General features: G+C 48.8%; 1 protein-coding gene across 1 annotated transcript in view; it reads left to right on the top strand.

Moving 5' to 3' along the window:
- The window catches only part of A4galt (alpha 1,4-galactosyltransferase (P blood group)), a 30,592-nt gene extending 5,197 nt beyond the window's left edge, over nucleotides 1-25,395 (top strand). The window contains 4 exon segments of the mRNA XM_052748477.1: nucleotides 20,801-21,181; nucleotides 23,262-23,370; nucleotides 23,533-23,945; nucleotides 23,948-25,395. Coding sequence (XP_052604437.1) covers nucleotides 23,579-23,945; nucleotides 23,948-24,627 — 1,047 coding nt within the window. The 5' untranslated portion in view covers nucleotides 20,801-21,181; nucleotides 23,262-23,370; nucleotides 23,533-23,578 and the 3' untranslated portion in view covers nucleotides 24,628-25,395.
- Nucleotides 25,396-26,015: the final 620 nt, after the last annotated feature.

Here is a 26,015-nt window from a genome sequence, read left to right as displayed (position 1 = left end):
ACACACGCTTCCTGCGGTGGTCCTGGGCTGCCTTAGGGAGTGACTGTCCAGAGTCGGTCCCCTTAAGAAGGACCTTGGCTTTTTCTAATCTTTTCTGATTGTAAACAAATCCGGGACCTAAGACCTTGCACAGATGTCCCCTTTCTGTAGGACAAATCCCCGGAGCAGGTTAGCCACGACAGAGATTTGTGTGTATTTGTGTATGTGACGGAGGTCACCCTCCGATGTCTCCTCAGGAGTTGTCCCCCTTGTTGTTTGTTGTTGAGACAAGCACTGACCTGGAGGCACCAGGTAGGCCAGACCAGTTGGCAAGGGAGCCCGGGGATCCTCCCTGGGCTCTGTCTCCACAGCTCTGGGATTACAAGCACACTCTACCACACTCAGCTCCTTTTCTGTGGGTTCTGAGGATCGAACTCAGGTCCTGGTGCTTGGGCAAGCACTTACTGCCTGAACCTTCTCCCCAGCCCATGCCTTGGAGGTTGGTTTTTGTTTGTTTGTTTTTCCTAATTAATTGATTTATTTTTACTTTATGCGCATTGGTGTGAGGGTGCCGGATCCCCTGCAACTAGAGTTGCGGACAGTTGTGAGCTGCCATGTGGGTGCTGGGAATTGAACCCCAGTCCTCTGGAAGAGCAGCCAGGGCTTTTACTCCAGCCCTGGTCTTGGAGTTTTGATAACTGTCTGAATGCTGTCTGCTGCTGAGAAGCACTGTTTGGGATGCATACCATATAAAATGTCTACTTAGCCTACAGCCTTTCTGCAAGCCAGTGTTTGGGGTTTTGCTAGTCTGATTAGGTGAGATGTTATCTGCATGTTTCAACTTGCTTTGCTCCTCCATTGAAAAGTCACCTTGGGGGCTGAGGATTTGGCCCTGTTGGCTGATCGCTTACCTAGTGTACCTGAAGCCCTGGGTGTGGTAGTGAACACGTGTGCTCTCAGCACCCAGGAGGTGGAGGCGGGGTGGGGGTGGGATATGGAGTTCAAGGTCTTCCTCAGCCTGAGGCATTGAAACCACCAGAGCTGAGTTACAGATGGTTGTGAGCCTCCTGACTTGGGCTCTGGGAACTGAACTCAGGTTCTCTGCAGGAGCAACAGGTCTGCTAACTGCCAAGCATCTCTCCAGACCTCTTTTCTGGTTTTGTTCCTCTAATTTCTTCCTCCTGTCACCCTGCATTCAGGAGTGCAGTGTGTACAATAGTGAGCGGCCAGGCTGGCAGCTGAATGCATGTGTTAAGCCCCAGCCCCAGGGGATGGACCCGAGATCCCACATCCCCCTGGGTATGAATCTGGCTTTTGTGTTAGTCTACGTAACTCAAGGAAATATCCCTTGATTTCTCCCTTACTAAAAATAAATGTGGGTTGTTTTTTCCTAAATGTTTCTTAATATCACTGTGGACCCTTGGATTTATTAATATGGTTAATTATTAATGTGTTTCTAATATCAAATCACAAACGAATTCCATTTAGATTGGCCATTTTATCTGTTCTTGAATTCTCTTTCTGTACCCCCATTCTTTCAGATGATCTTGACTTCCCGCTCCTCCTGCTGCCGCCTCCCAAGTGCTGGGATCACAGGTCTGAGCTACCTACCACCCGCAGCCTGCTTTCTTTGTGTTTTTTTCTGATACTTTCTTTATAACCACTTAAATTATTTGATCTTATACTTTTTGTTACCAGTAGTGATGAACTTCTGGTCTGTCTTGTAACTGTATCCTGTAGTTTTGGTCACATGATATTTTGTCTTTTTTTTTTTTTTTTTCTTCTTTTTTTCCTTAAAGACAGTCTCACTGTGTAGCTCTGGCTAGCCTGGAACTCATCATGTAGACCAGGCTAGCCTGAAATTTACAGAGATCCTTCTGTCTTTGCCTCCTGAGTACTGGAATTGAAAGTGTACCTCACCATACCTGATTGGGTTTTTTTTTTTTTTGTATTTAATTTCTCAGTTAAAATGGTTTGTTTTTATCTTAACGTGTATAGGTGTTTTGCCTGCATGCATGTCTGTGTATTATGTATTATGTATGTGCCTGGTGCCTTCAGAGGTCAGAAGAGAGATCCCCTCGAAATTACAGATGTTTGTGAGTTTCCATGTGGGTGCTGGGGATTGAACCCAGGTCCTCTGCAGGAGCAGCTGGTGCTCTTAACCTCTGAGTCATCTCTCTCTCCAGCCCCTAAGTTCTCAGTTACTAAATTAATTTCTACTTATTATTGCTTTATGACCATAAAGTGTTTACCATCATAGATGTCCTTGGAATTCCCTCTCCTCTTCCTCCTCTCCTCCTCCTCTTCCTCCTCTTCTTCCTCCTCCTCGTAGCCCTGGCTAACTCAGAGATCTGCCTGCCTCTGCCTCCCTAGTGCTGGATTAACAGATGCGTGCCAGCTTGTCTCTTGACTACAAGATCGGGTTGGGGTTTGCTGGGATATAACCTAAAAATCTTTTCCTAGGCAGGTCAAATGACTCAGGGGGTAAAGGTACTTGCCACAAAGCCTGATGGCCTGAGTTCAATCCCAGGGACCCACATGGTAGAGGAGAAAACTAACTCCCCCGAGTTGTCCTATGACCTCCACATGCTTGCCATGGCACACATTCCCCGCCCCCCCCCCCACACACAATGAAACAAGTAAATAAATAATGTAACTTTTAATTAAAATCCTTTTCTTCTTAAAGATATGTGAGTTCAAATATGAATTTGGGGCCAAACTGTTTTAAAAATGAGAGCTAAGTGAGTTCATCCTGTTTACTCATGAGACAGATGTCTCCAATCTTCCCTGCCACGTGATGGGGTGGGAAAAATTCTTTAACCATCCTAGGAGGGATTTTGCTTTTTAAAAACTGTGGTCCTAGAGGCTGGAGAGATGGCTCAGCAATTGAGAGCACTGGCTGTTCTTACAGAGGATTGGGTTCAGATCCTAGCACCGTCTGTCACTCCGGTTCCAAGGGATCTGGTGCCCTCTTCAGACATGAGGCATGTACACGGTGCAAATACATACATACAGACAAAACACTCAGACACATAAAATAAAAATAAACCTGGGGCCAGAGAGGTGGCTCAGCAGTTAAGAGCACTGGTTGCTCTTCCAGAGGACCCAGGTTCAATTCCCAGCACCCACATGGCAGCTCACATACAGCTGTCTGTCTATAACTCCAGTTCCAGAGGACCCAGCACCTTCACAGACATAAATGCAGGCAAAACACCCATGTACATGAAATAGAAATATAAATTTTAAAAAATAAATTAATAAATCTAAAAAACATATCAAAGTTGTGGTCTTGTCAAGGCTAGTGATACGCACTAGGGAGGTAGGAACAGGTGGATCTCTTTTTAGTTCCAGGCCAGCCTAGTCTACACAGTGAGCACCAGTTAGCCAGAGATACCTAGTGAGACCCTGACTCAAAAGAACAAAATCAAACCAAACCAAACTGGTCTGAGCCATAAGATGCCTTAGAGCAGTGATTCTCAAGCTGTGGGTCATGACCCCCATGTGGGGTTGCATATCAGATATTGAAGTAGTAACATTAATTTTATGGTTGGGGGGTCACCCCAACATGAGGAACTGTACTAAAGTGCCGCAACATTAGGAAGGTTGAGAACCACTGCCTTAGTGGGTAGAGGTACCTGACATGCGAGTATTGGGTTGTGGCGGGGAGCACAAATAATAAGGTACAGACCACCAGAGTCTATTAAACCAGAAGCAAACTTTATTTCAAAAAAAACCCAAAAAAACAAAACAACAACAGCAAAAAAAAAAAAAAAAAAAAAAAACAACCCACGGGGCCAAAAGAAGCTTCCAGTTGACTGGGACCACAGTCAGAGTTCGGGCTTCTGTTTCTGTGGCAATGGGGTCAGTTTTGAGCCCCGTTTTATAGTAAAAATTAAGCATCAGGCATGGGATGCATACTAGGAGTCACGTAGAAACAACTATTAAAATTTAACTTTGGAGCTGGGCGGTGATGGCGTGGCGCACACCTTTAATCCCAGCACTCGGGAGGCAGAGCCAGGCGGATCTTTGAGAGTTCGAGGCCAGCCTAGTCTACAGAGAGAGTTCTAGGACAGGCACCAGAACTACACAGAGAAACCCTGTCTCGAAAAACCAAAAAAAAAAAAAAAAAAAAATTTAACTTTGGACCACAGCAGTTATTGGCTATAAGGGGCAAGGGGGTTATCGTTAAAAGTTAACCCTGGCTGTTGACAGAGGAGCTGGCCGTGAAGCAGAGAGCCATTGTTAGCAGTTAACCTTTAGTTGTTGACAGAGCTGAAGACTGTCAGGCTCTTATTTCTTTAGAATTTTATTTTTATATTTTTATATTCCTATTCCTGGACCCTTCACAAGCTTCACTGACAACCTGAGTTCAGGTCCCCAAACCCAAGGGACGTTGTCCTCTGATCTCCACTCAGGCATGCTCACTCCACTCCATCACACACACAAAATAAAAACAAATGTCTTCATTAAGGGTTTCTACCGCTGTGGGAAACACCATGCCCAAAAGCATCTTGGGAGGAGAGGGTTTATTTCATCTTTGAGCTTGTAGTTCATCATCCAGGGAAGTCAGGGCAGGAACCTGGAGGCAGGAGCTGATGCAGAGGCCATGGAGGAGTTGCTTACTACCTTGTATCAAAGGCTTGCACAGCCCTCTTTCTTATAGAACGAGGACCACCCGCCCAGGGATGGCTCCATCCACAATGGGCTGGACACTCTCCCATCAATCACTAGTTAAGAAAATGCCCTGTAGGGCTGCCTACAGCCTGTTCTTACAGAAGCATTTTCTTAATTGAGGCCCCCTCCTCTCAGATGACTTTAGCTTGTATCAAGTTGACATACAACTAGCCAGCACAAATAACTAAAGTTCCATGGTCCTGATATTGAGGAAGGATTTTTCTTCTTCTTTGTCTTAGTGGTTCTTCTCTCTTTCTCTTGTCTAGTCTGATTTTTTTAATTTAAAAAAATTATGTATTTTGTCTGAAGTACATATGTGGACCAACCACATGCATGCCTGTTCCTGAGGAGATCAGAAGAAGGCATCAGTTATCCTAGGACTGGATTTCTAGATGGTTCTGAGCCACTGTGTGGGTGCTGGGAGTCAAACCCGGGTCCTCTGCAAGAGCAGCCAAGTGCTCTTAACTAAACTGAACCACCTCTCCAGGCCCTGTGTTTGGTTTTTATATAGGGTCTTGCCCTGTAGCTCAGGTTGACCTTGAACTCCAGATCCCCTTGCTCCATTTCCAAAGTCCTGGGATCACAGGCGCACTTAGCCAACCTTGGCTGATTTACGTGTGGATATAAATCTAAGACGCTCTAGCCCCTTCTTTGAGTAGCATCTATCATTTCTTGCCTTCTGGCAAAGACAGATGTCACTTGTCTGCCCTCCTCACCCTCCTCATGGCTCTGCCCCGTTTTAGCTGATACTGTGAATGGTTCTAGGGAGACTTGTCGAAGTGTTGCCATCTTTCAGGGCAGTGGACGCACATAGCACACTTGTGAAGATCAGAGGACACCATTCCTTCCACTGTGGGTTCTGGGGTTCAAACTCAGGTCATTAGATTGCACAGTAGTCACTTTGCATCTGCTGAGCCATCTTCTCGGCTCAGTAACTATAGTTTCTAGGGCAAAAGCCAAGGCTCTGGTCACAGCAGTCCCGTTAAACTCGGCAAGGCCGCCCGTGCCAGCATACCGTTGAAAGGAAGAGTCGTGAAAGCCAGGTTTACTTGACGTGACCACGTGGAAAAAGGAATAAAGAGGTTCAGTAACTCCCAGTTCTGGCCTGGGTCACTTACTGACATGGACTCCAGGTTTAAATGGTAGAAGAATTAGGGCAGGGGGCAAGGGGCATGCCTAGTGAAACAGTCCTGGTCAAGGTGTGATCTGGCTGGTCATCGACCATATTCCGGTTTAAGCAGTGTGGTCAGAAATCATTGCTGTTGTTACTTGAGAGGATCAGTGCTGTTCCTCCAAGATCTCCTCTGCCCCAGGGTCTAGTCACCTCTTCATAGATAATTGCCGTCATCTGGACATTGGTCTCTAGGTAGTGTGTGTGTGTGTATGTGTATGTGTGTGTGTATGTGTATGTGTATGTGTGTATATGTGTGTGTATATGTGTGTGTGTATATGTGTGTTAGTGTGTGTGTGTATGTGTGTATATATGTGTGTATATGTGTGTGTGTGTGTACAGGGTCTCAACCCGTCCTGCTTCAGCTTCCCATGTGTTGTGACTTCAAACATGTGTCACTGTGACCACGGCCACTTCCGTCCTTCCTTCCGTCCTTCCTTCCTTTCTTCCTTTCTTTTCCTGCTTCTTTGTTTGTTTGGTTTGTTTTTTGTTTTTTTTTTTTTTTTCGAGACAGGGTTTCTCTGTGTAGCCCTGGGTGTCCTGGAGCTCGCCCTGTAGACCAGGCTGGCCTTAAACTCACAGGGAGGGATCCGTCTGCCTCTGCTTCTGCCTCCTGAGTGCTGGGATTAAAGGTGTGCACACCATACCAGGTGAAGTTTTATTTCTTATTTGTTTGTGTGTGTGTGTGTGTGTGTGTGTGTGTGTGTGTGTGTGTGTGTATGTATGTATGTATGACACATTTGTGAGGGCCAGAAGAGGGAGTTGGATCCCCTGAATCTGGAGTTTCAGGTAGTTATGATCTGCCCCACATGGGTGCTGGGAACTGAACTCGGTAATAGGTTTTCTGTACCCCAATAATAGGTTTATCTGCCAATGCAGTAAGCCAGATCAAACCGAATTAAACAAGTTAAAGACCAGGTTTATTTGAGCAAAGCAACTCCCAGGTGAATTCTCCAGCCCCAGAGATTGAGGCAGGAGAAGTCACATACCTGAGCTAAAGCAGGGAGCTTCTATAGGTTGTAGGCGGGGGTGCTGATGTGTCTGCCACAAGCTGGGTTCATGCCCCAGTATGGCCAAAATCTGTAATGCTTGGGCAGGGACTTGGGCTGCTGGCTGTAGTCGAAGGTTTCTCTGGTCCCACCTGGCCCTCAGTCCCTCAGCTGCTTATAAAATAATCATTCAGAAACTTAATGTTATTTACAAACTGTATGACCTATGGCAGGCTTTTTGCTAGCTAGCTCTTTCATCCTAAATTAACCAGTTTCTGTTCATCTATGTTTTGCCATGTGGCCCTGGCATTACCAGTCTGCTGGCATCTTGCTTTTCCTTGGGCGGCGGCTGGCATCTCCCCCTCCTCTCCTTTCTTCTCTCTGTATATCTGCTTGGATTTCCCACCTGCCTCTAAGCTGCCTTGCCATGGGCCATTGAAGCTTTATTTATCAACCAATCAGAGCAACATATATTCACAGCACACAGAAAGACCTCCCACAGCAGCTGAAAACTTCAGGGGAGGAGCTGCAGTAGCCAATAAGAATGTGGAACTGGGTTTTTGGGTGGCTTCTCTTTGTTAGATATTCTCTGAGAGGGTGGGATTTAGAGAGGGAGAAATGGCACTTTCCGGAACAAGCCAGAAAGTTCTGGAGGTTCTGACCGAACCCTTGGGAACTACAACAAGCACCCTTAACCATGGGGTCATCTCTCCAACTCCCATTAATAGTATTTTTAGAAACACATGTACAGGAGGAAGAGGCAGGCAGATCTCTGTGAGTTCGAGGCCAGCCTGGTCTACAGAGTGAGTTCCAGGACAGGCACCAAAACTACACAGAGAAACCCTGTCTTGAAAAACAAAAACAAAAAAAAAAAAATTTTGCTGGGCGGTGGTGGCGCACGCCTTTAATCCCAGCACTTGGGAGGCAGAGGCAGCTCTGTGAGTTCAAGGCCAGCCTGGTCTACAAAGCGAGTTCCAGGAAAGATGCAAAGCTACACAGAGAAACCCTGTCTCGAAAAATTAAAAAAAAAAAAAATGGATGTACATTTTTATTTTGGTTTAACTTGTCTGGATTGAGAAACTTTGGGCTTGTCTCTGAGGGGGTTTCTGGAGATCAACACTGAGGTAGGCAGTATTCCCCTAGGCTGGGGGAGGAGAGGAGTAGCAGCAGAGCAGCCTAAATAAAAAGGGAAGGCAGGAGAAAACCATTGTGGGCTGGCTTCTCTCAGATTCACTGCCCACAAGAGCCATCAAGAACGCCACCATGCCTTCCCTGCCGTGATGGACACCACCTTCTCACAGCGTACACCAAAACAAGCCCATGAGCTGCTTTTTATGAGGTATTTGGTGACTAATTAAAAATAATACAGTGACTAAGGTTGATTTCTAAGTTATTATAGAGGGGCACTGCTTAGAGTGCAGTCTGCAGTCGAGTCTAATTCTCTTTGCTTCAGGGTCATAGTCAGGCAAGGGTGCAGCTCAGTTATACATTGTTTGTCTCGCACACACACGAAACCCAGGGTTCCATCCACAGCACTGTAGACACCAGGCATGGTGACGTGTGCCTGTAATCCCAGTGCTATAATAACTTAAAAATATAGAGGTAGAAGCAGAAGGATCAGGAGTTCAAAGTCATCCTCAGATATATAGAGCTCAAAGCTAGATGGGGCTGCAAGAGACCCTGATACAAAAAAAAAAAAAAGGCACCCCTCCCCCCGGCAATTCTCACATGTTGCCTCTCACCTCCATACAACATACTGTGGACTATTCATGTACACATGCATGCACACACGTGCACACAATTAAGCCAGAGGATGTGCCTAGATAAACCATAAGCTTATAAAAGGCTAGTTTTCTAGAATTCGCCACAAGACCATCAAGATCTCACAGACTTGGCATCTCCCATAGTTCCATATGTTACAATAGAAATGTCTGTCCCCCAACACTCTTGTTTCTGTGTGGGTTAAGTCACAAAATTGGAGAATTCAAGCTCCCCTGTCACACTAGCATATGCTCAAATACTTCGCCTGAGCCCACGTCTGCTTGAAAGAACCCCAAAGACAGATGGGAAACACTTAATTCAATAGAGCTCCAGATTGGCTCTAAAAAGCCTGGAAACTGACAAGGAAAATGGAGGGCCTGATGTGCACCTGGTAGGGAAATGCTCCCCTAGTGTCAGAGTTCAGGACCCACAGAATCCAAACACTCACCTCTGCCGCTCTGGCTAGTGGTAGGAGCAGCAGACAGGCCAAGGTGAGGGACAGGGAGAAAATTCCTGCAATAAAGAGACCCCAGCCGCTTTGTGGACCATCCGATCTTTCCTCTCTTTCCGGTGCTAGCCTGCTCTGAGTGGCTGACCCCGGAAGGTGGCTTTCACCTGGTATATTTAGGGTGAAAAGCCTGGACACCCATCCCAGCTTGCTATTTAAGGGTAGTGGCGGTGAATGACAGAGGAGAGGCTGGCTCAGTGTAGCCACACGGGGGAGCAGAACAAAGCAAGGGGTTTAGTGACACCCCAAGTCCGTCTCTGAGGTGCTGACATGTACTTCAGTTTTATTTATTTATTTTTTTTTTAAATTTTTTTTATTTTTTTTTATTTTTTTGGTTTTTTGAGACAGGGTTTCTCTGTGTAGCTTTGCGCCTTTCCTGGAACTCACTTGGTAGTCCAGGCTGGCCTCGAACTCACAGAGATCCGCCTGGCTCTGCCTCCCGAGTGCAGGGATTAAAGGCGTGCGCCACCACCGCCCGGCGTACTTCAGTTTTAAATGAGGTGCTGACTTGTACTTTAGTTTTAAATGAGGTGCTGACATATGTACTTTAGTTTTAAATGGCGGGTGAGTCGGGGCAGCCCTGATCAAGGTATGGTCTGGCCGGTGTTTTCACTTCTGGTTCTGTAAGATGACTGGATAAAGCTCTTATCTGGCTCTGCTCTTGGGGTCGGGAGAGGGGCAGTTCCGAGTTGACTCTGGGCTGGGTTAGAGACTGATTTCTGTCTTTGTGCCATCAACCACAGTAAAGGAGATGGGCACCAGATGAAGGCAGAGATGCCAGACATTCATCTTGCTTGTTAGCTAACCCAATGATCCCAAGCAAGGAGCCTATGCTTTTGGTAAAAGCAACTTCCTAGCCATACGAGAATATTGGCGTACCTTTGAGAACCATGGGCTCAGTTCCCCGGGGAACTAGGGTCCTGGCAACTTGATTACTGTCAGATCTGGCCCAAGCCAGTAGCTTCTGAGTTCTTGTCTTGGGGAACTTGAAGAATAAAACTGATGGACCACAGAGGGTGAATTTTAAGAGGGAGGGAGCCATTCCTTCTGAGTTAGGAATGGAGCTCAGCCTTGAGCCATCTAAGCAGCCACATGGCAATGGGGTCGGGGAGAGAGGCTTTAGAGACAGAGTAAGAAGCCCAGAGTGCCTGCAAAGCATGCTTAGGCTCTGACCAGTGCTGAGAAAGTTAGCCATTCTGAGTCAGGACTCCAAAATTTCCAGTGACCCAACAGAACCTCATGGTGGGTAGGGAGGACTATACTTAGGGGCAGGAATTCTGGGAAGGAAGAGTATAGTATCTCAATAAAGGGGTAATTATTCCTCCTATCCCTTTAGTGGGGTTTAAGGTGAATAGATCTACTTTGGTAGGGGTGGTCCTGCCTTCCTGAGAGGTGACCCTTTAGCCAGGTGATTAGCCTGTCCAACCAGATTAACTCTTTCATGTTTTCGGTAGCTTGGAAATGCTACCCCCACCCCACCTCCAGACCAGAGAAAGAGCTTTCCCCAATGGGCCACCCCAGAGTCCTAACCAAAGCTACTGAATATTTAACCCTGTTTCAATCACTCAGAAACCAGGAGAGGAATCAGCAACTTGAAGAATTCTAGAGGCCATGGTGAAGCCATGCCCCCTCCTGCATTAGAGGACATGGGGGGAGGAACACTGAGGAGTCAGGCTGGACAGCTGTGAATGAGTGAGTGGCACAGCCTATGCTTAGCAGGAGCCAGGCCTAGGGTCAGTCCCCAGCTGTAGGCGGAAATTTCTGTCCCACCCACCAGTTCCCGGATAACCAACTCGGAGACCCAATATTAATTACAAATGCTTGGCCGATAGCTCAGGCTTATTACTAACTCGCTCTTACAACTTAAATTAACCCATTTTTATTAATCTATATATTGCCATGTGGCTCATGGTTTTACCTGTCCTCCCGCATGTCTTGCTCCCTCTATCTCCTGGAGACCCCACTGACTGCCTTCTTCCAACATTCTCAGTTTGGCTATCCTGCTTATACTTCCTGCCTAGCTACTAGCCAGTCAGTTCTTTATTAACCAATGAGAGTAATATATATTCATAGTATACAGAAGGATTATTCCACAGCACCCAGCACTGAAGAAAAAGAGAGAAAGGGAGGGGACACTTCTTTCAAAACAAACATTCTGTATGACAAAACAAAGTGGCCTGATGTAATTGGTACCGTTTTATTTCTTGGTGGCTCATGATATTAATGGTACACCTTTTGAACAGGGCATATTAGATCAATGTCAATAAAAATAGAGCCGAATCACGCTTCATTGCAGTTATCTTTGTAATTTATAAACATGCTGAACTCTCGCTGTTTGGTTCTTAGCTTTTTCCCCTTGTAGGGGAAGACGGTGCAGCCAATGTAAGGGGTCCACTCTCTGCTCTCTTCCTGGCTCTCTTGCCAGGTTTTCAGGGTGGTTTGGTTTGGTTTGGTTTTGGCTTTACTGGGGTTTGAATCTTGCACCTTAAATGCCCTAGTCAAGTGCTCTTACCAATACGTGGCATCTGACCTTCCCTGCTGTTTTCATTGTGGTTTGAGACAGGGTCTCATGAGGTAGCCCTGGCTAAGCTGGATCTTAGGGTCTCATGAGGTAGCCCTGACTAAGTTGGAACTCAGAAACACACCTACCTCCTGAGTTTCTGGGATCCTGGGCTTTGCTGTGGAACCACAGGTATATGCCGGTAGAGAGCCAGAGGCAAGGGAAAATAATGGAAGTGACTCCTTTCACAGGCTCCCGAGAAATGCTGACTTCTATCTGCCAGCAACCCTTCAGAATTTAGCCTGAGCTGAGGGCTTGGGACCTAACAACTGGATCGCTGTATTTTCATGATAATTTTCTTTTTTCTTAATTTACTGGAAGTCAGAGGGCAAACTTCCCGTCTTCCCTTCCACCACGTGGGTTCTAGGGACTGAGTTCGGGTCATCAGGCTTGGTCGTAAGAACCTTTACCTGAATCATCTCTCAGGCCTTTAGTCGGTCCTTTTAGTTTTTAAAGTTTGAGGGGACAATTTTATTAGAGTTTAAAAGAAAAACACCTAGGACAGGCAAGGTGTAAATCTTAGCAGCTACCCAGAGTACCAAAAAGAACATACTTAGTTTCTGGCCAGCCCCTGAGAGAGAAAGAAGGAGTTCCATCGTTCCAAGACACAGAAAAGCAGATGGACCCAGTCAAACCTCATGACTACTCAGCTAGTACGACTGCCCGGAATTTTCTTCATGTCTTCCAAAGCAGAGTAGAGTTTTTCCTTACCCTTCAATTTTCTAATTTACCCCCAGATTCAATTTAGTAAAATTTTCCTGGTATAACAGGTTTGTTTGTTTGTTTTTTGTTTCTTTTAGAAACGGTCTTGCTATAAAGCCTTGCCCAGACTGGAACTTGCTGGGTAGCCGAGGCTGGCTTTGAACTCATAAAGATCTGCCTGTCTCTGCTTCCAAATTAAAGGTGTGCACCACCATGCCTGCCCTGACATTGGATTAGAGGCCTGGGCTGCCGCCTCCTCTGTTGCTATGGTTGCTGTCTTCCTTTCAGAGGGAACCCTGGTTCGGGGTGGGCAAGCTGTGTTATGGTGTGGAAAAACCAGGAGCTAAAACCGAGATACTGCAAGGTAAACTTCATTGACAGCTGGGGCAAACTTAGAGTTCCCCTCCTCAGGAGTAGAGTGTAAGCCACACTCAGCTGCTGCACCTTTTATAGGTCCTTTATGGCCGTTGTAAGCAAGGTTAAGCAAAAGCAGAACTTTTTTTTGGTTTTTCGAGACAGGGTTTCTCTGTGTAGCTTTGCGCCTTTCCTGGAACTCACTTGGTAGTCCAGGCTGGCCTCGAACTCACAGAGATCCGCCTGCCTCTGCCTCCCGAGTGCTGGGATTAAAGGCGTGCGCCACCACCGCCCGGCCCAGAACTTTTTTTGCTGTTAGCATTTAGCACAAACACATTGTCAAAGCTTTTGGCCTTGCTGTGATTGGCCAGCTTCAGAAAGCCTCTTTTCCAAGTCAAGTCGACCTGGTTTTTCAGAAGGTCTTTGTGGTCTGTTGGTTTGAAAAACAGTCTACTCAACAGGAACATGACTCTTCTTTCACTTAAGAAAACCACGTACAAACAGCAAAGTTCTGGGAATAGGCCTGGGAGGTGAATAATGGGAGGCCTGGAGCGATGTGATCTTATAGCTGATGAAGTAAATTATTTAACTCATGAAAATCAATAATGAAAGTAAAAATGGGGAAGTCTAATGAGCTGCCTCTAGCCAGGAGCCCTTTGTCAAGTTCAAAGGAAACTCCATTATTCCAAATTACGGCTGTTAGACAAAAGCATTCCTCAGAACTTGAAAGGCCAGTTCCCCTCTACCAAAAGGAGCCATTTCCCTTACTGCTGGCAAGAGGAACATGTAGCTACTTGTGGTGTCTGTTAGCTGGCCTCCAGGTTCCCTCAGCATCACATGTACCTATTACACATTCCAAAGCCCCTGCTGACATCTTGGCACACTTCTCCACTCTTCTCTCCTACCCTTCCCCAAACTGCTCCAGCTTGTGGGCTTCCCTCTCCGAGCTACTCATTCTCCTTATAACCCTGCTATTTCGGCTGTGTTCTCTCTTTTGCTCTTTCTTGCTCGGACACTTTCTCTCTGTCTTCATTTCTCACGCTCCCCTTCTCTCCCTTTTTCCCTGTCACTCTGCTCCTGCTTCTTGCCTGGCCAGGTCCAGTCTACTACTTTCTCTCTCTTCTCTAGACTCTTCCAGATGCATCTGGCTGTTCTCTCCCTCATAGCTACCACAAAAACCTTCTGCTAGGCCTGGTGGTGGTGGTGCATGCCTTTAATCCCAGCACTCGGGAGGCAGAGGCAGGTGGATCTCTGTGAGTTCGAGGCCAGCCTGGTCTACAGAGTGAGTTCCAGGACATCCAGGGCTACACAGAGAAACCCTGTCTCAAAAAACCAAAACCAAACCTTCCCCTTAACCATACCGTGGAGCAGCCATGTCATGTCCATTTAGGTCACAGCTCCCACCTTCTCCCATTTCCTCTTAGAAGTGAGGTTTGCAGCCAACATAATCACTGGGGTTTTCTGAGATCTTTGCTCCTGGGTCACTGTGCATCCTGTCCTGTGCATCCTCACTGCTGTGTGTGCCAATTACAGGTGCTTTGGGCCACACTTACATATGGGAGCAAGTTTGAGTTTTCTCCCTACCCCAGATTCTCTAAAGTTGTAACTTACTTTTCTGTGCTGTGTTTGATTCCACAGGAGAAGGGTCAGGACTAAGCTATCCTTTTCTTTCCATTGGCTGGAGCCTCTCTCCTCAACACTGCTTTCCTGTAAGTGGGCGTGCAGTTAAAAAAAACAAAAACACCAATGGGTGGTGGTGGCGGCGGCAGCGGCGGCGGCGCACACCTTTAACACCAGCCCCAGGGAGGCAGAGGCAGGCAGATCTCTGTGAGTTCAAGGCCAGCTTGATCTACAAAGAGAGTTCTAGGACAGCCAGAACTGTTACACAGAGAAACCCTGTCTTGAAAAAAAGAAAAGAAAGAAAGGAAGGGAGGGAGGGAGGGAGGGAGAGAGAGAGAGAGAGAGAGAGAGAGAGAGGAAGGAAGGAAGGAAGGAAGAAACCACTGAAATGGATGCTCCATGATTAGCAGGGAGGCTTTTATTGTAGATGAAAGAGAGGGAGTGAACATCCAGAGGTATCTGGAAGAGTCCGGAGCAGAGAGACTGGACATGGCCAGGACTATCTGTGAGAGAAGCAAGGATAGCAGAGAATAGCAAGAGGGAAAATAACCAGAATCGTAGGGGAGAGAACAGCAAGAAGGGCGGCGGGCGGGGAAAACCTTCTCATCGTAGAGAGAGTGAAGGCGGGCCTGCGAGAATGGTTCCTGCACAGCCTAGGAGCGAGCATCCTGAGGAGGCTGAAGGAAGTGAAAAGAGCCAGGGTGCTCGCCAGCTTGGGGATATTTAGCAAGTACATGTAAATAGGGGCCAGCCTAGGCCTGTGTCAATAAAAAGCCATATGTCCCTTCTGCCAGAGGCAAGGGAAATGGTGTCTTTTGGTGGACAAGTTCCTGAGGAATGCTGGCTTTTTCTAACTGTGAGAAATCCTTCTAGATCAGTGGTTCTCAGCCTTCCTAATGCTGCCACCCTTGAATACAGTTCTTCATGTTGTAATAACCCCCAGCCATAAAGTTATTTTCATTACTACTTTATAAGTGTAATTCTGCTACTGTTATGAATCATAATGTACATATCTGATTTGCAGGATGGTCTTAGGTAACCCCTACGAAAGAGTCATTTGACTCCCAAAGGGGTCAAAACCCATAGGTTGAGAGACACTTTCTATAGTCCAGCTTGAGCTGAGCCTAGACTCAATTTTGGACCAAGTCAATCTGAAAGGGCCGGCCCTTTGGGGAGGAAATGGAGTATCCTTTGGGCTGACACATTCCTTTCTTCCCTCCCTTCTTTTCTCTTTCTTTCTTTTTTTTAAAGACGGGGTCTCATATCCCAGGTCAGCCAAAGTTGACATTGAATTTCTTATCTTCCTGCCTCTAACTCCCACGTGCTAGAATTATGGGCATGTGCCACCATGCCTGGTTTGTGTGGTGCCAGGGATGAAATCCTGAATTTCGTGGATGCTAAGCCAGCACTCTGACAACTGAACTACTTCTACAGCCCAGGCCCCCTGTGTGGGACTTCCTACCCTCTCTCCAGTGTCCCTGATGGCCCAGGAAGCACAGTGGAGTCTTCTTTCCTTTGCCCTGGGTGAACCTCTGCCCTAGGCCTACGGTCCCCTGGAGCCTGGGTGCTGCAAAGGACCCAAGGCTCAGGGAGGTGACTTGTCCTGTGGCATGTGTCCTGTATCCAGCCCTGCTAGGAAGGGGCACTGGAGTGGGCTGGGGGACTCTGGGATACCTGACTGTCTGATGGTAAGGGAACCCGAGTTGACTGTACCAGAAGCAAGTGTGATCACGGAATGAGGATTGTGTGCTCTGACAGTTCGCTCTTGAGAGCCGTGGGTCAATAATAAGAAAGAGGGCCAGTCCTGGTCAAAGGCTGCTTCCTGGCCACATGCAGCCATAATGCTGAACTTATAGATGAGAAGGAGAGGGCCACAGTGTCCTCCATGGCCTTAGAGACTGTCCTTATTAAATGAAAAGAAGAAATAAACAAGGACAGACATGCCTGCTCCTAGGTATGGGAGAGGAGAAGGTTTACTGTAGCTATGAGGGAGAATGTAGCCAGAGGCAGGGACCTCTGTGAGAGTCCAGAGTGGATATGGCCAGACTAAACTGGGCCATGTGAGGAGAGGTGGGAGGGGAGAGGAACCGCTGACCAAGAGGGGCAGCCTGGGCTAAAAGACTGGCCAAGAGAGTAAAGGGTAGACCAAAAAGAGTCAGGTTACCAAAATGGCTGGATTATATAGAGAAGGGCGGGTGGGGGAAAGGTAACCCAGACCCTGGGCTGGAGAAGTTAAGGGTAGGGGTGAGGTATACCAGCCAGGAGAGCCCTGTACCAGGTAGAAACTGAGGGATGCTGGGAGAACCTGGCAGCCAGGTCCACTTTGATAATGTTAACTAGGCACCTCAGCCTTAGGGACCTAAAGCCAATGTCCCTTCTTTCCCAGGCCCTTCCCAGATGCCTGACCAAGCACACCTGTCACTGTGGCCTGTGGAGGCCTGTCTCTCAGGCAGGGCCCTAGACAAGGCTGGATGGGCTTTGTTTGAAGCCTGGTCTACAGAGCAAGTTCCAGGACAGCAAAGCTCCACAGAGAAACTCTGTCTCAATAAAGCAAAACAAAACAAAGAGAGGGAGACATGAAGGCTCCGCAAGGCTTAAAGCCTTCACCTAACCTGGGGCTTTGTCTTGCCACTCCTGGGGCCACACAGGTTGTGGGGATTTCACCCCATCCCAGCCTGACTTGTCTGGTGGCCTGGAAACCCCAGCAGACTAGTCCCTGGATGCTGATGAGGCCACCCACTGCACAGCCTCACCTCAGCTCCTCAAGCTCCATGTATGTCCCTGGTTCTCCTCGGTATGTCACTAAGAGACCCCACTTGGTTGTCAATGGAATCTTTTGTGATTCCTTGCATCTTATGAGGATCCCTGGAGAGGGTGCAAGTTCTGTCTGCAGAGGCCTGGGGAGGGACCACACATAGCAAGCCTGGGTGGGGACCTTGCCTGAGTCACCATCAGAACATGTGACCCCCGGCTGGCTCAGCACTGGCTTTCTGGGAGCCGTTCTGCTGGCACTGAGCCCAGGTGTAGGATCGATGGATTCAGCGTGGGCTGCATATGACCATCCCCATGACACTGTCCTGGCTGGTGGTCAGCCAGGGAAACAGATGGAGGGACAGCCATTAAGGGTGCAGCACTCAGGTTGGAAAACAGCGCTTGGAACTGGTGCCAAGCTCCGCCTCTCTGCCAGCTGGTATTTCTGCTCAGCCTCATTTGCCTGCCGTGAATCCTGGAAGGTCCTGATAATAGGGAGCCATGGGAGCGGCAGAGTGGCCAGTTAACACACTACCTGGAAATAGCTTCCTGCCCGAGGGAAGGAAGCCTGGGGATGCGAGGGGGGGGGGTGCGGGGGGGGGGGGGGGCAGGTAAGAGGGACATGACAAGCTCTTCTGACAAGGGCCAGGACTTAGGGTGCAGCCACAAGGCCCACCCAGGGGGGCTGGGAGCATGCTTTGGGTCTGAGGTCACATGGATATTGAGCTGTGGCCAACTTGGCCTGGGATATAACTTCTATTCTTGGGTCTTCAGCTCTGACACCAAATATGGTGTGGCTTGAGTCTAGTACTTCCAATGTGGTCAGGCACACTCTATCCCACCTCGGGCCTGGGCTCTACCCTATACCATGGCACAGTCAGGGCATCCCAGTACTTGGGGTCCCCCAAATACTCAGAGGTGCACTCTACTGATGTCTGATGATCCACATTCAGGTGGATGTCTGTCTGTCTCCCACTGGGTTAAAAATGCTTATGACCGAAGGGTGGTGGTGGTACCCTTAATCCTAGCACCTGAGAGGCAGAGGCAGGTGGATCTCTGAATTCAATGCCAGCCTGGTCTACAGAGCGAGTTCCAGGACAGCCAGGGCTACACAGAGAAACCCTGTCTCGAAAAACCAAACCAAACCATAACAAAAAAGTGCTTATGACCAAAATAGCCTCACTCCCCATAGGAGGACAGAGCTGGTGCTATTCTGGGGTCTGTCTCAGCTCCCTCACATGCATGGCCCTGGCTGGGGTCCCAAGCAACTCACTGGCCTTGGCTCCAGCTTTGCTCACTCCCAGATGCTCCGGGTCATTCAGCAGCTGCCCCTCTGTTCAGTCGCTGATCTGCTGGCTCACTAATTCCCTCACCTGCTCATTTGTCTACTACATCTATCAGGAGCTGGACAGGGTTCCAGATGCTGAACAAATACAAACCCAAAATATACTTTTCCAGCCAGGCGGTGGAAGCGCGTGCTTTTAATCCTAGTACTCGGGAGGCAGAGGCAGGCAAATCTCTGTGAATTCGAAGCAAGCCTGGTCTACAGAGTGAGTTCCAGGACAGCTGGGGCTACAAAGAGAAACCCTGTCTCAAAAAAACAAATTGTGTGTCTGTGTACACTTTTCCTTGAGTATTGTGTCACACACTTCTAATCCCAGCAGGAGGGGAGGTTGGGAGCAGGACCATGAGTTCAAGGCTAGCCTGGGCTACTTAAGACCCTGGCTCAGAAACAAAATGAAACATAAGGCTGTGGTGTAGCTCAGTTGGTAGTGTTTGCCCTGCTTACATGAAGCCCTGGGCTCCATCCCTGCAAGGGATAAACTGGTACAGTATTCACCTAGAATCCCAGCACTGTGAGGAAGGAGGCAGGAGGATTGGAAGCTCAGGGTCATCTTTGAGCTATACAGTAAGCTGGAGACTAGCCTGTTCTACATGTGTCACTCAATAAAACACCATCGGTCTTGCTGGGCTATTTCTAAATAAATTTCCCTAAAGAAGAAAGCCCACTATGTTGGGATAAGTGCTAGAGAGAACACAGGCGAGTAGAAGGCAGGGAACACTGGAGTCTTGGGGGTTTGTGGTGGTGGTGGTGTTTTTTACTCTTTTTTTGAGAGGTCCTCCACCCAGCTCCCAAATAAATCACACACGGAGGCTTATCATTACTTATGAATGCCCGGTCTTAGCTTGGCTTACTTTTCTTATCTTAAATTATCCTGTCTTTTGCTTCTGGGCTTTTCCTCTTCTCTAACTTCTGTAAATCTTTTCCTCTGGCTTGCTGTGTTGGGGGGCTGGCTCCTGGAGTCCTCGTCGTCCTCTGGCTGCTAGATCTTAGCTCGCCAATCCCTCTTCCCAGATTTCCCCTTCTAGGTATGCTTTCTGCCTGTCTGCCCCGCCTATCCTTTCTCCTGCCTTGCTATTGACCAGCTCTTTATTAGACCATCAGGTGTTTTACACAGGCACAGTACCACAGCTTCACAGAGTTAAACAAATGCAACATACACAAAAGGAACACACCTGCAAATAGTATTCTACTACAGGTCTGAGTCATGAGGGTAAGTTATGAATGGAGAAAGAGCTGTCCACACAAACAGTGGCAGGTGTCCAGGTCCTGAGGCAATGCCTTGAGTTCTGAGTCAGGCAGATACGGTTTAGATCAGGAACCAGGGGGAAAATGGTGTGAAGTCAAGGGTACAAGGCAGATACAGGGCCTTGGAGACCTGAGTCTCTCACATTACTTAGGGTCTGTGCAAGACTATGGTGTGATCTGGCTTGGGTTTTTGTGATTGTTGCTGTTGTTATAGATAGGGTCTCATGTAGCTCAAGCTGGCTTTGAACCAAGGAGATATTATAGATCCATAGATCGATAGGTAGATAGGTAGGTAGTCAAGGATACCCTTGAGCCTCTTGCCTCATCTCCCTAATGATGAAAATATTTTTTTGTTTATTTGTTTTTGGTTGTTTGGTTTGGTTTTTCAAGACAGGATTTCTCTGTGTATCCCTAGCTGTTTTGCAACTCATCACTTTGTAGACCAGGCTGACTTCCAGCTCAGAGATGGGCCTGCCTCTGCCTCCTGAGCACTGGGATTAAAGGCGTGGGCCACCCCCCCCCCCACACACACACACTGTTTATTGTGTTTAAATAGCATCTGGCTATGTTGCTCAAACTGGTCCTAAACTTGTGAATGGATTCAAGCGCCGCAGCCCCCCCCCCCCCAAAAATCCTGCAACCCAGTCGTTGTGTCTAGCTCTGAGTTTATAATTGTTATTTTTCTTGACTTTTGAGACAAGGTCTCACTATGTAGCTCAGGCTAGCCTGCAACTTGTAGTGACCCTCCTGCCTCTGTCTGTCCGGTGCTGGGATTCAGCCTTCGACTCTCATTTGCTGAGAGGGAGCTGGTCGGGTTCCCCGGTGCTTCCCACGGTCCCTTCCAGGCTGTAGTGCTGAGGAAGGTCCAGGGTTCCCACTGGCCAACACCTCCTCTATTTGACCGACCCTTCCTTCCTCTCCCTGGAGCCCAGCCCAAGTGCCATTTCAGCCAGTGCCATTTGAACCTAGAATCGAGTTCTAGTCGATTGCATTGTCCCCCTGCCTCCAGATAGTGCTCCCACGGGGCTGAGCACGGGCTAATGTGCTCAGTTTGGCAACAGGGCTGCGCTCTGAAAGCCGGAGTAATGAGCTGCCGATGGCCTACAGCTCTCTCATGCTGTCTGCCTTTCATCTTTTGCAGGTGGGCTGGCACCATTAAGCATGAGAAGACAGGCCACGTTGGCATAGAAGATGGGTTCCTAACCCAGTGTGCGTACCCAGGATGCCTGCAGGTGGCTAGGACTCCACCTCACCATGGGCTGCCCAGGCTGGTCAGTAGCCCTTTAACCTGGAGAGTGTCCGTCCATGTGGCTCCAACTCCAGCTCCTCCCTGTGGGATGACCATTGGAAGAGTCCCGGAAGGGACTCAACTCTCGGGTTCCCGTTGCACCTACCCGCCTGTGCCTAGTCCTTTGGCCTCTTTCCATTCAGTGGTTCTATTCCTAATGTCAGAATTATGCAACTGTCCTCTGGAGTGGCTCAGGGCCTGAGGGGTGTGAATGCAACCTGGAACATAGAACAGGTATGGTGTGACCCAGGGCTAGGGTTGCTGTTCATCTTCTGGGTATAGGACTGAGTTCCTCCAGTGAGCCAGGCACCCTTTTGGCCACTCCCTTCCCAGACCAACTCTCTCCCCAAGGAGAAGTAATGTGGTAACAGCCCAGGCCTGTACCCCCACCCTGCCCACTCCCGCCATACACATCCTGCCACTTTCTGCCTGGGGACAGCATGAGGGAGATAGACTGTGCACTTCCCTATCCTTGAGGCCGAGGTGAGGATTAACCCTTTCAGGTGCTTGTAAGGGTTTGATGCGCTTGTATGTATGAAATGCTGCTCTGTTGGTTAGATGGTCAGTATTTATTGAAGGAGCCAACGTATGAAGCAGTAGGGCATGGTGGTGCAGAGCTACAATCCAGTACTTGGAAGGCTGAGGCCGGAGGATCACGAGTGAAAAACAAGCCTTGTTTACGTTGTGAATTCAAGGTCCCCCTTTCCAACTTAAAACGTCTGCTAGGTATAGTAGTCGCTCAACCTTTTAATCCCAGTGCCTGGGAGGCAGAGGCAGGCAGATCTCTGTGAGTTCTAAGACAGCCAGGGCTACACAGTGAGACCCTCTCTTTATTTTATTTTATTTTTTTAAGATTTGTTTATTTATTATGTATACAGTGTTCTGTCTGCATGTATCCCTGCAGGCCAGAAGAGGGCACCAGATCTCATTACAGATGGTTGTGAGCCACCGTGTGGTTTCTGGGAATTGAACTCAGGACCTCTGGAAGAGCAGTCAGTGCTCTTAACCGCTGAGCCATCTCTCCAGCTCCAGAGACCCTCTCTTTAAATAAATAAAAATAAGCCGGGCAGTGGTGGCGCACGCCTTTAATCCCAGCACTCGGGAGGCAGAGGCAGGCGGATCTTTGTGAGTTCGAGGCCAGCCTGGTCTACAGAGCGAGATCCAGGAACAGCGCAAAGCTACACAGAGAAACCCTGTCTCGAAAAACAAAAAAAACAAAAAATAAAAAAATAAAAAAAATAAACAAACAAACTCGCCTTTAATCCCAGTGCCTGGGAGGCAGAGACAGGAGGATCTCTGTGAGTTCTAAGACAGGGCTACACAATGAGACCCTCTCTTTAAATAAATAATAAATAAACAGACTTGCCTTTAATCCCAGCACTCGGGAGGCAGAGGCGGGAGGATCTCTTTGAGTTAGAGGCCAGCCTGCCTGGTCTACAGAGTGAGTTCCAGGACAGCCAGGGATACACAGAGAAACCCGGTCTCAAGGACCGCCCCCCAAAAAAAAGTCTGAGGGGGATGGAAAGATGGCCCAACAGTTAAGAACACTTGCTGCTCTTATAGAAGACCTGAGTTTGGTCCCTAGTACCCATGTTGGATGGCTCACCACCACCTGTAACTCTAGCTCCAGGTGATCCAACACCCTCTTTTGATCTCTGCAGACATCTGCACTTATACACAATGTGCCCCCCCCACACACACAATAATTAAAAATGAAATAAATTGAGGCTAGAGAGCTGGCTCAGTTGTTATGAGCACCGACTCTTCCAGAAGACCCAGGTTTGATTCCAAACACCCAGATGATACCCGCCCACAACCTCCTGTTTCTAGTCCCAGGAAATCCAGTGCCCTCCTCTGGTATCTGAGGGCACTTTGTGCATGTGGTACACAAACATATACACAGGAAGAACATGCATGCACATGAAATTAATATACAATAAATAAATCCTTAGATGAAAGACCACTTGCTCCAAGTATTACTGTCTCTACCTCCCCAGTATTTGGGTCACATACATGTGCTGCTGTTCCTGTCTTTCATAGGTTCCCAGGATCTGAACTCAGGTCCTCCTGCTTGTGTGTTTTACTTACTGGGATATCTCTGCAATCCTGAGCCCAGGTCTTTACGCCAGATGTGTTTAAGACATTGAGCAGCCTGTCTTTGAGTGAGCCAAGACCTGTTCATGGAGCCGGGGGTGGGCTGGGGTGGGGTCAAAGGACAGACTACCACCCCAGTAGGCCAAGAGAGGCAGATTTTGTCAGGCTTAGGGTGCCATGAGGCAAAGTTGTTGCTTCTGACTGTCCTTGTGTCTGCTAGACTCTGGCTGCACACTGTGAAAGACACTGGTTCTGGTCCATTCACAAGTTTACTACGCAAGACAAAAAGGACCTTGTCCAGGCTCCAGTCCACAACTCCTGTTTTACAGGTGAGCAGCCAGCTGGCCAGGGTGCAGTTCATGCCTCTTGGGTCCCAGAGATCCCAGGCTTTGGAAGCTAGTAGTTCCCTGGTGTTGGCAGGAAACAAGTTTCTTGAGAGTCAGGGATTCCTGCAGCCAGCCAACCTGAATGCTGGTCCTCATTTCTTACAGGCCAGTCAATCCTCGTGGGCATCTCCTGCTGTGATCTGGGGAGACCATGTTCAAGTCCCCCGACTGCCTGCTGAGGATGCTCAGGGGCACCCCCAGACAACGGGTCTTCACCCTCTTCATTATCTGTTTCAAGATCACACTCATTGTCTCCATCATGATCTACTGGCACACTGTGGGTGCACCCAAGGACCAAGGACAACAGAATAGCCTGCCAGTGGACATCTCCTGCCCCCAGCTGGCCTTTCCTAGCATCCTTGCCCCAGGCCACATCTTCTTCCTAGAGACCTCAGACAGGACCAACCCTAGCTTTCTGTCCATGTGTTCTGTGGAGTCAGCTGCCAGGGCACACCCCGAGTCCCAGGTGGTAGTGCTCATGAAAGGGCTGCACGGAACCAAGGCAGACCTGCCTCAGAATTTGGCATCTCTCTTATGAGATGCTTCCCCAATGTCCAGATAAAACCTCTGGACCTGAAGGAGCTGTTTCGGGACACGCCACTGGCAGCCTGGTACTTGGAGACGAAGCAGAGGTGGGAGCCCTACTGGCTGCCAGTACTGTCTGATGCCTCTAGGATTGCGCTCCTCTGGAAGGCCGGTGGCATATACCTGGACACAGACTTCATCGTCCTCAAGAACCTGAGGAACCTGACCAACTCGCTGGGCCTTCAATCCCGATACGTCCTCAATGGAGCCTTCCTAGCCTTCAAACGACACCATGACTTCTTGGCCCTGTGTATGCGTGACTTTGTGGACCACTACAATGGTTTGGTTTGGGGCCACCAGGGCCCCCAACTGCTCACCCGGGTCTTCAAGAAGTGGTGTTCCACCCGCAGCCTGGAGGAGAGCCACACTTGTCGTGGGGTCACTGCCCTGCCCCCTGAGGCCTTCTACCCCATCCCCTGGCAGGACTGGAAGAAATACTTTGAAGACATCAGCCCTGAGGAGCTGGCCCGGCTGCTCAATGCCACCTACGCCGTTCACGTGTGGAACAAGAAAAGTCAGGGTACACACCTAGATTCTACGTCCAAGGCTCTGCTGGCCCAGCTACACGCCCGCTACTGCCCCACGACACATGAAGCCATGAAGATGTACTTGTGAGGGCCCTCCAGGCTGCCTTCGTGTTATATCAGCACTGTGACTGCCTTTCCCAGGCAGGAAAGATGGCTCCGAGCTACTGCTGCCAACTTCAGAGGAGATCAAAGCTGGCACGGGGAGCATGTGCCACCTCTATGCACCTGCCCCTGAAGGCCAGGGTGAGACTGGTGGATACAGTTTGCCCAGTGTTCTGGCCTGGCAAGTGATTCTAGACTTAGTAGCATCTGGGACCTTAATGAGCTACATCAGCAAGCCTGGAACACGGGAAAGCATCTAAGGTAGCTGGAAGTCAAATGGGGCCAGGAGCAGAGCTCAGAGAAGCCTGGGTGGAAATGCCAAGAAGGGTGGGGCTCTCCCAGCTTCCTGAGCCCAAGGGGCGGGGCAGAGCTCACTGGGAACTCCATCTTTCCTCCCTTGGGGCACTGCTCTAAAGATCTGCCACAGTCCATTCCAGTGTGCAGGGGATGTGGAAATTCTTTTGGCTTGGGAAAAGTGTTCTTTGGTTTGGTTTGGTTTTTGTTTTGTTTTGGTTATTGGTTTTTCAAGGCAGGGTTTCTCTGTGTAGCTCTGGATGTCTTGGAATTCATTCTAGACCAGGCTGGCCTCACTCACAGCGGTCTGCCTGCCTCTGCCCCCCGAGTGCTGGGATTAAAGGAGTGCACCACCACTGCCTGTCTGGGAAAAGTGTTTTACATTCCCTTCCTGTTGTAGACACTGGAGGCTATAATAAAAGTGACTGACCAACATCTAGTACCTCATAGTCACATAGCACATTTGTGAACGTGGATTTTGGCAAACACACGCCGTTCTACAGACAGGAAAGGAGCTGGAGGGTGGCCATTTCATGGGTCATAAAACTCACTTGGAGAGGCTGGGCTTAGAACCGGGTGGCCAGCCGATAAGGCATGAGAGGGGCCTGTGGTGTCACCTCACTTCTCAAGGCACACAAATCACAGAAGTGGAGCCCCCTACCTCTCAATAAGCCTAGATCTATTTTAGCCTACATGGGGCTCAATGTGAATAGCAAAGTGTGAGGCTAGGGGCTAGTCACAGCCATGGGAGGGGACTCGGGGCTAGTCACAGCCATGGGAGGGGACTCTGGTCTCACCTGGAAGCCCGGTCAAGCTTCTGGGAACTCCTGGAAGTGACCTTCTATATAGTCCCAGGGCTGGGCCACAGGAGCATCTCTGCGGTCACAGCTGACTCTTTCCTCTGATGGCTGGCCATTCCTATGGGTGGTGAGAGGTCAGGAGGCTGCCAGGATCCCTGGGCTGCTCTCTAGCAGCCAAGCCGGGAGACATATCAGCCTCTGGGCTCTGCCTGCACACAGGCTTGGACAGCTCAGTAAGGGGCTGAGCTGCCTGGCTCCAAAGGTATTCAAGAGCGGATGA

The sequence above is a fragment of the Peromyscus californicus genome, unplaced genomic scaffold (assembly GCF_007827085.1).
Source record: "Peromyscus californicus insignis strain IS unplaced genomic scaffold, ASM782708v3 Scaffold_20__1_contigs__length_68692818, whole genome shotgun sequence".
NCBI classification, from domain to species: domain Eukaryota; kingdom Metazoa; phylum Chordata; class Mammalia; order Rodentia; family Cricetidae; genus Peromyscus; species Peromyscus californicus.
The sequence above is the reverse complement of the archived record's forward strand: the minus strand, read 5'-3'. Positions and strand labels throughout refer to the sequence as shown.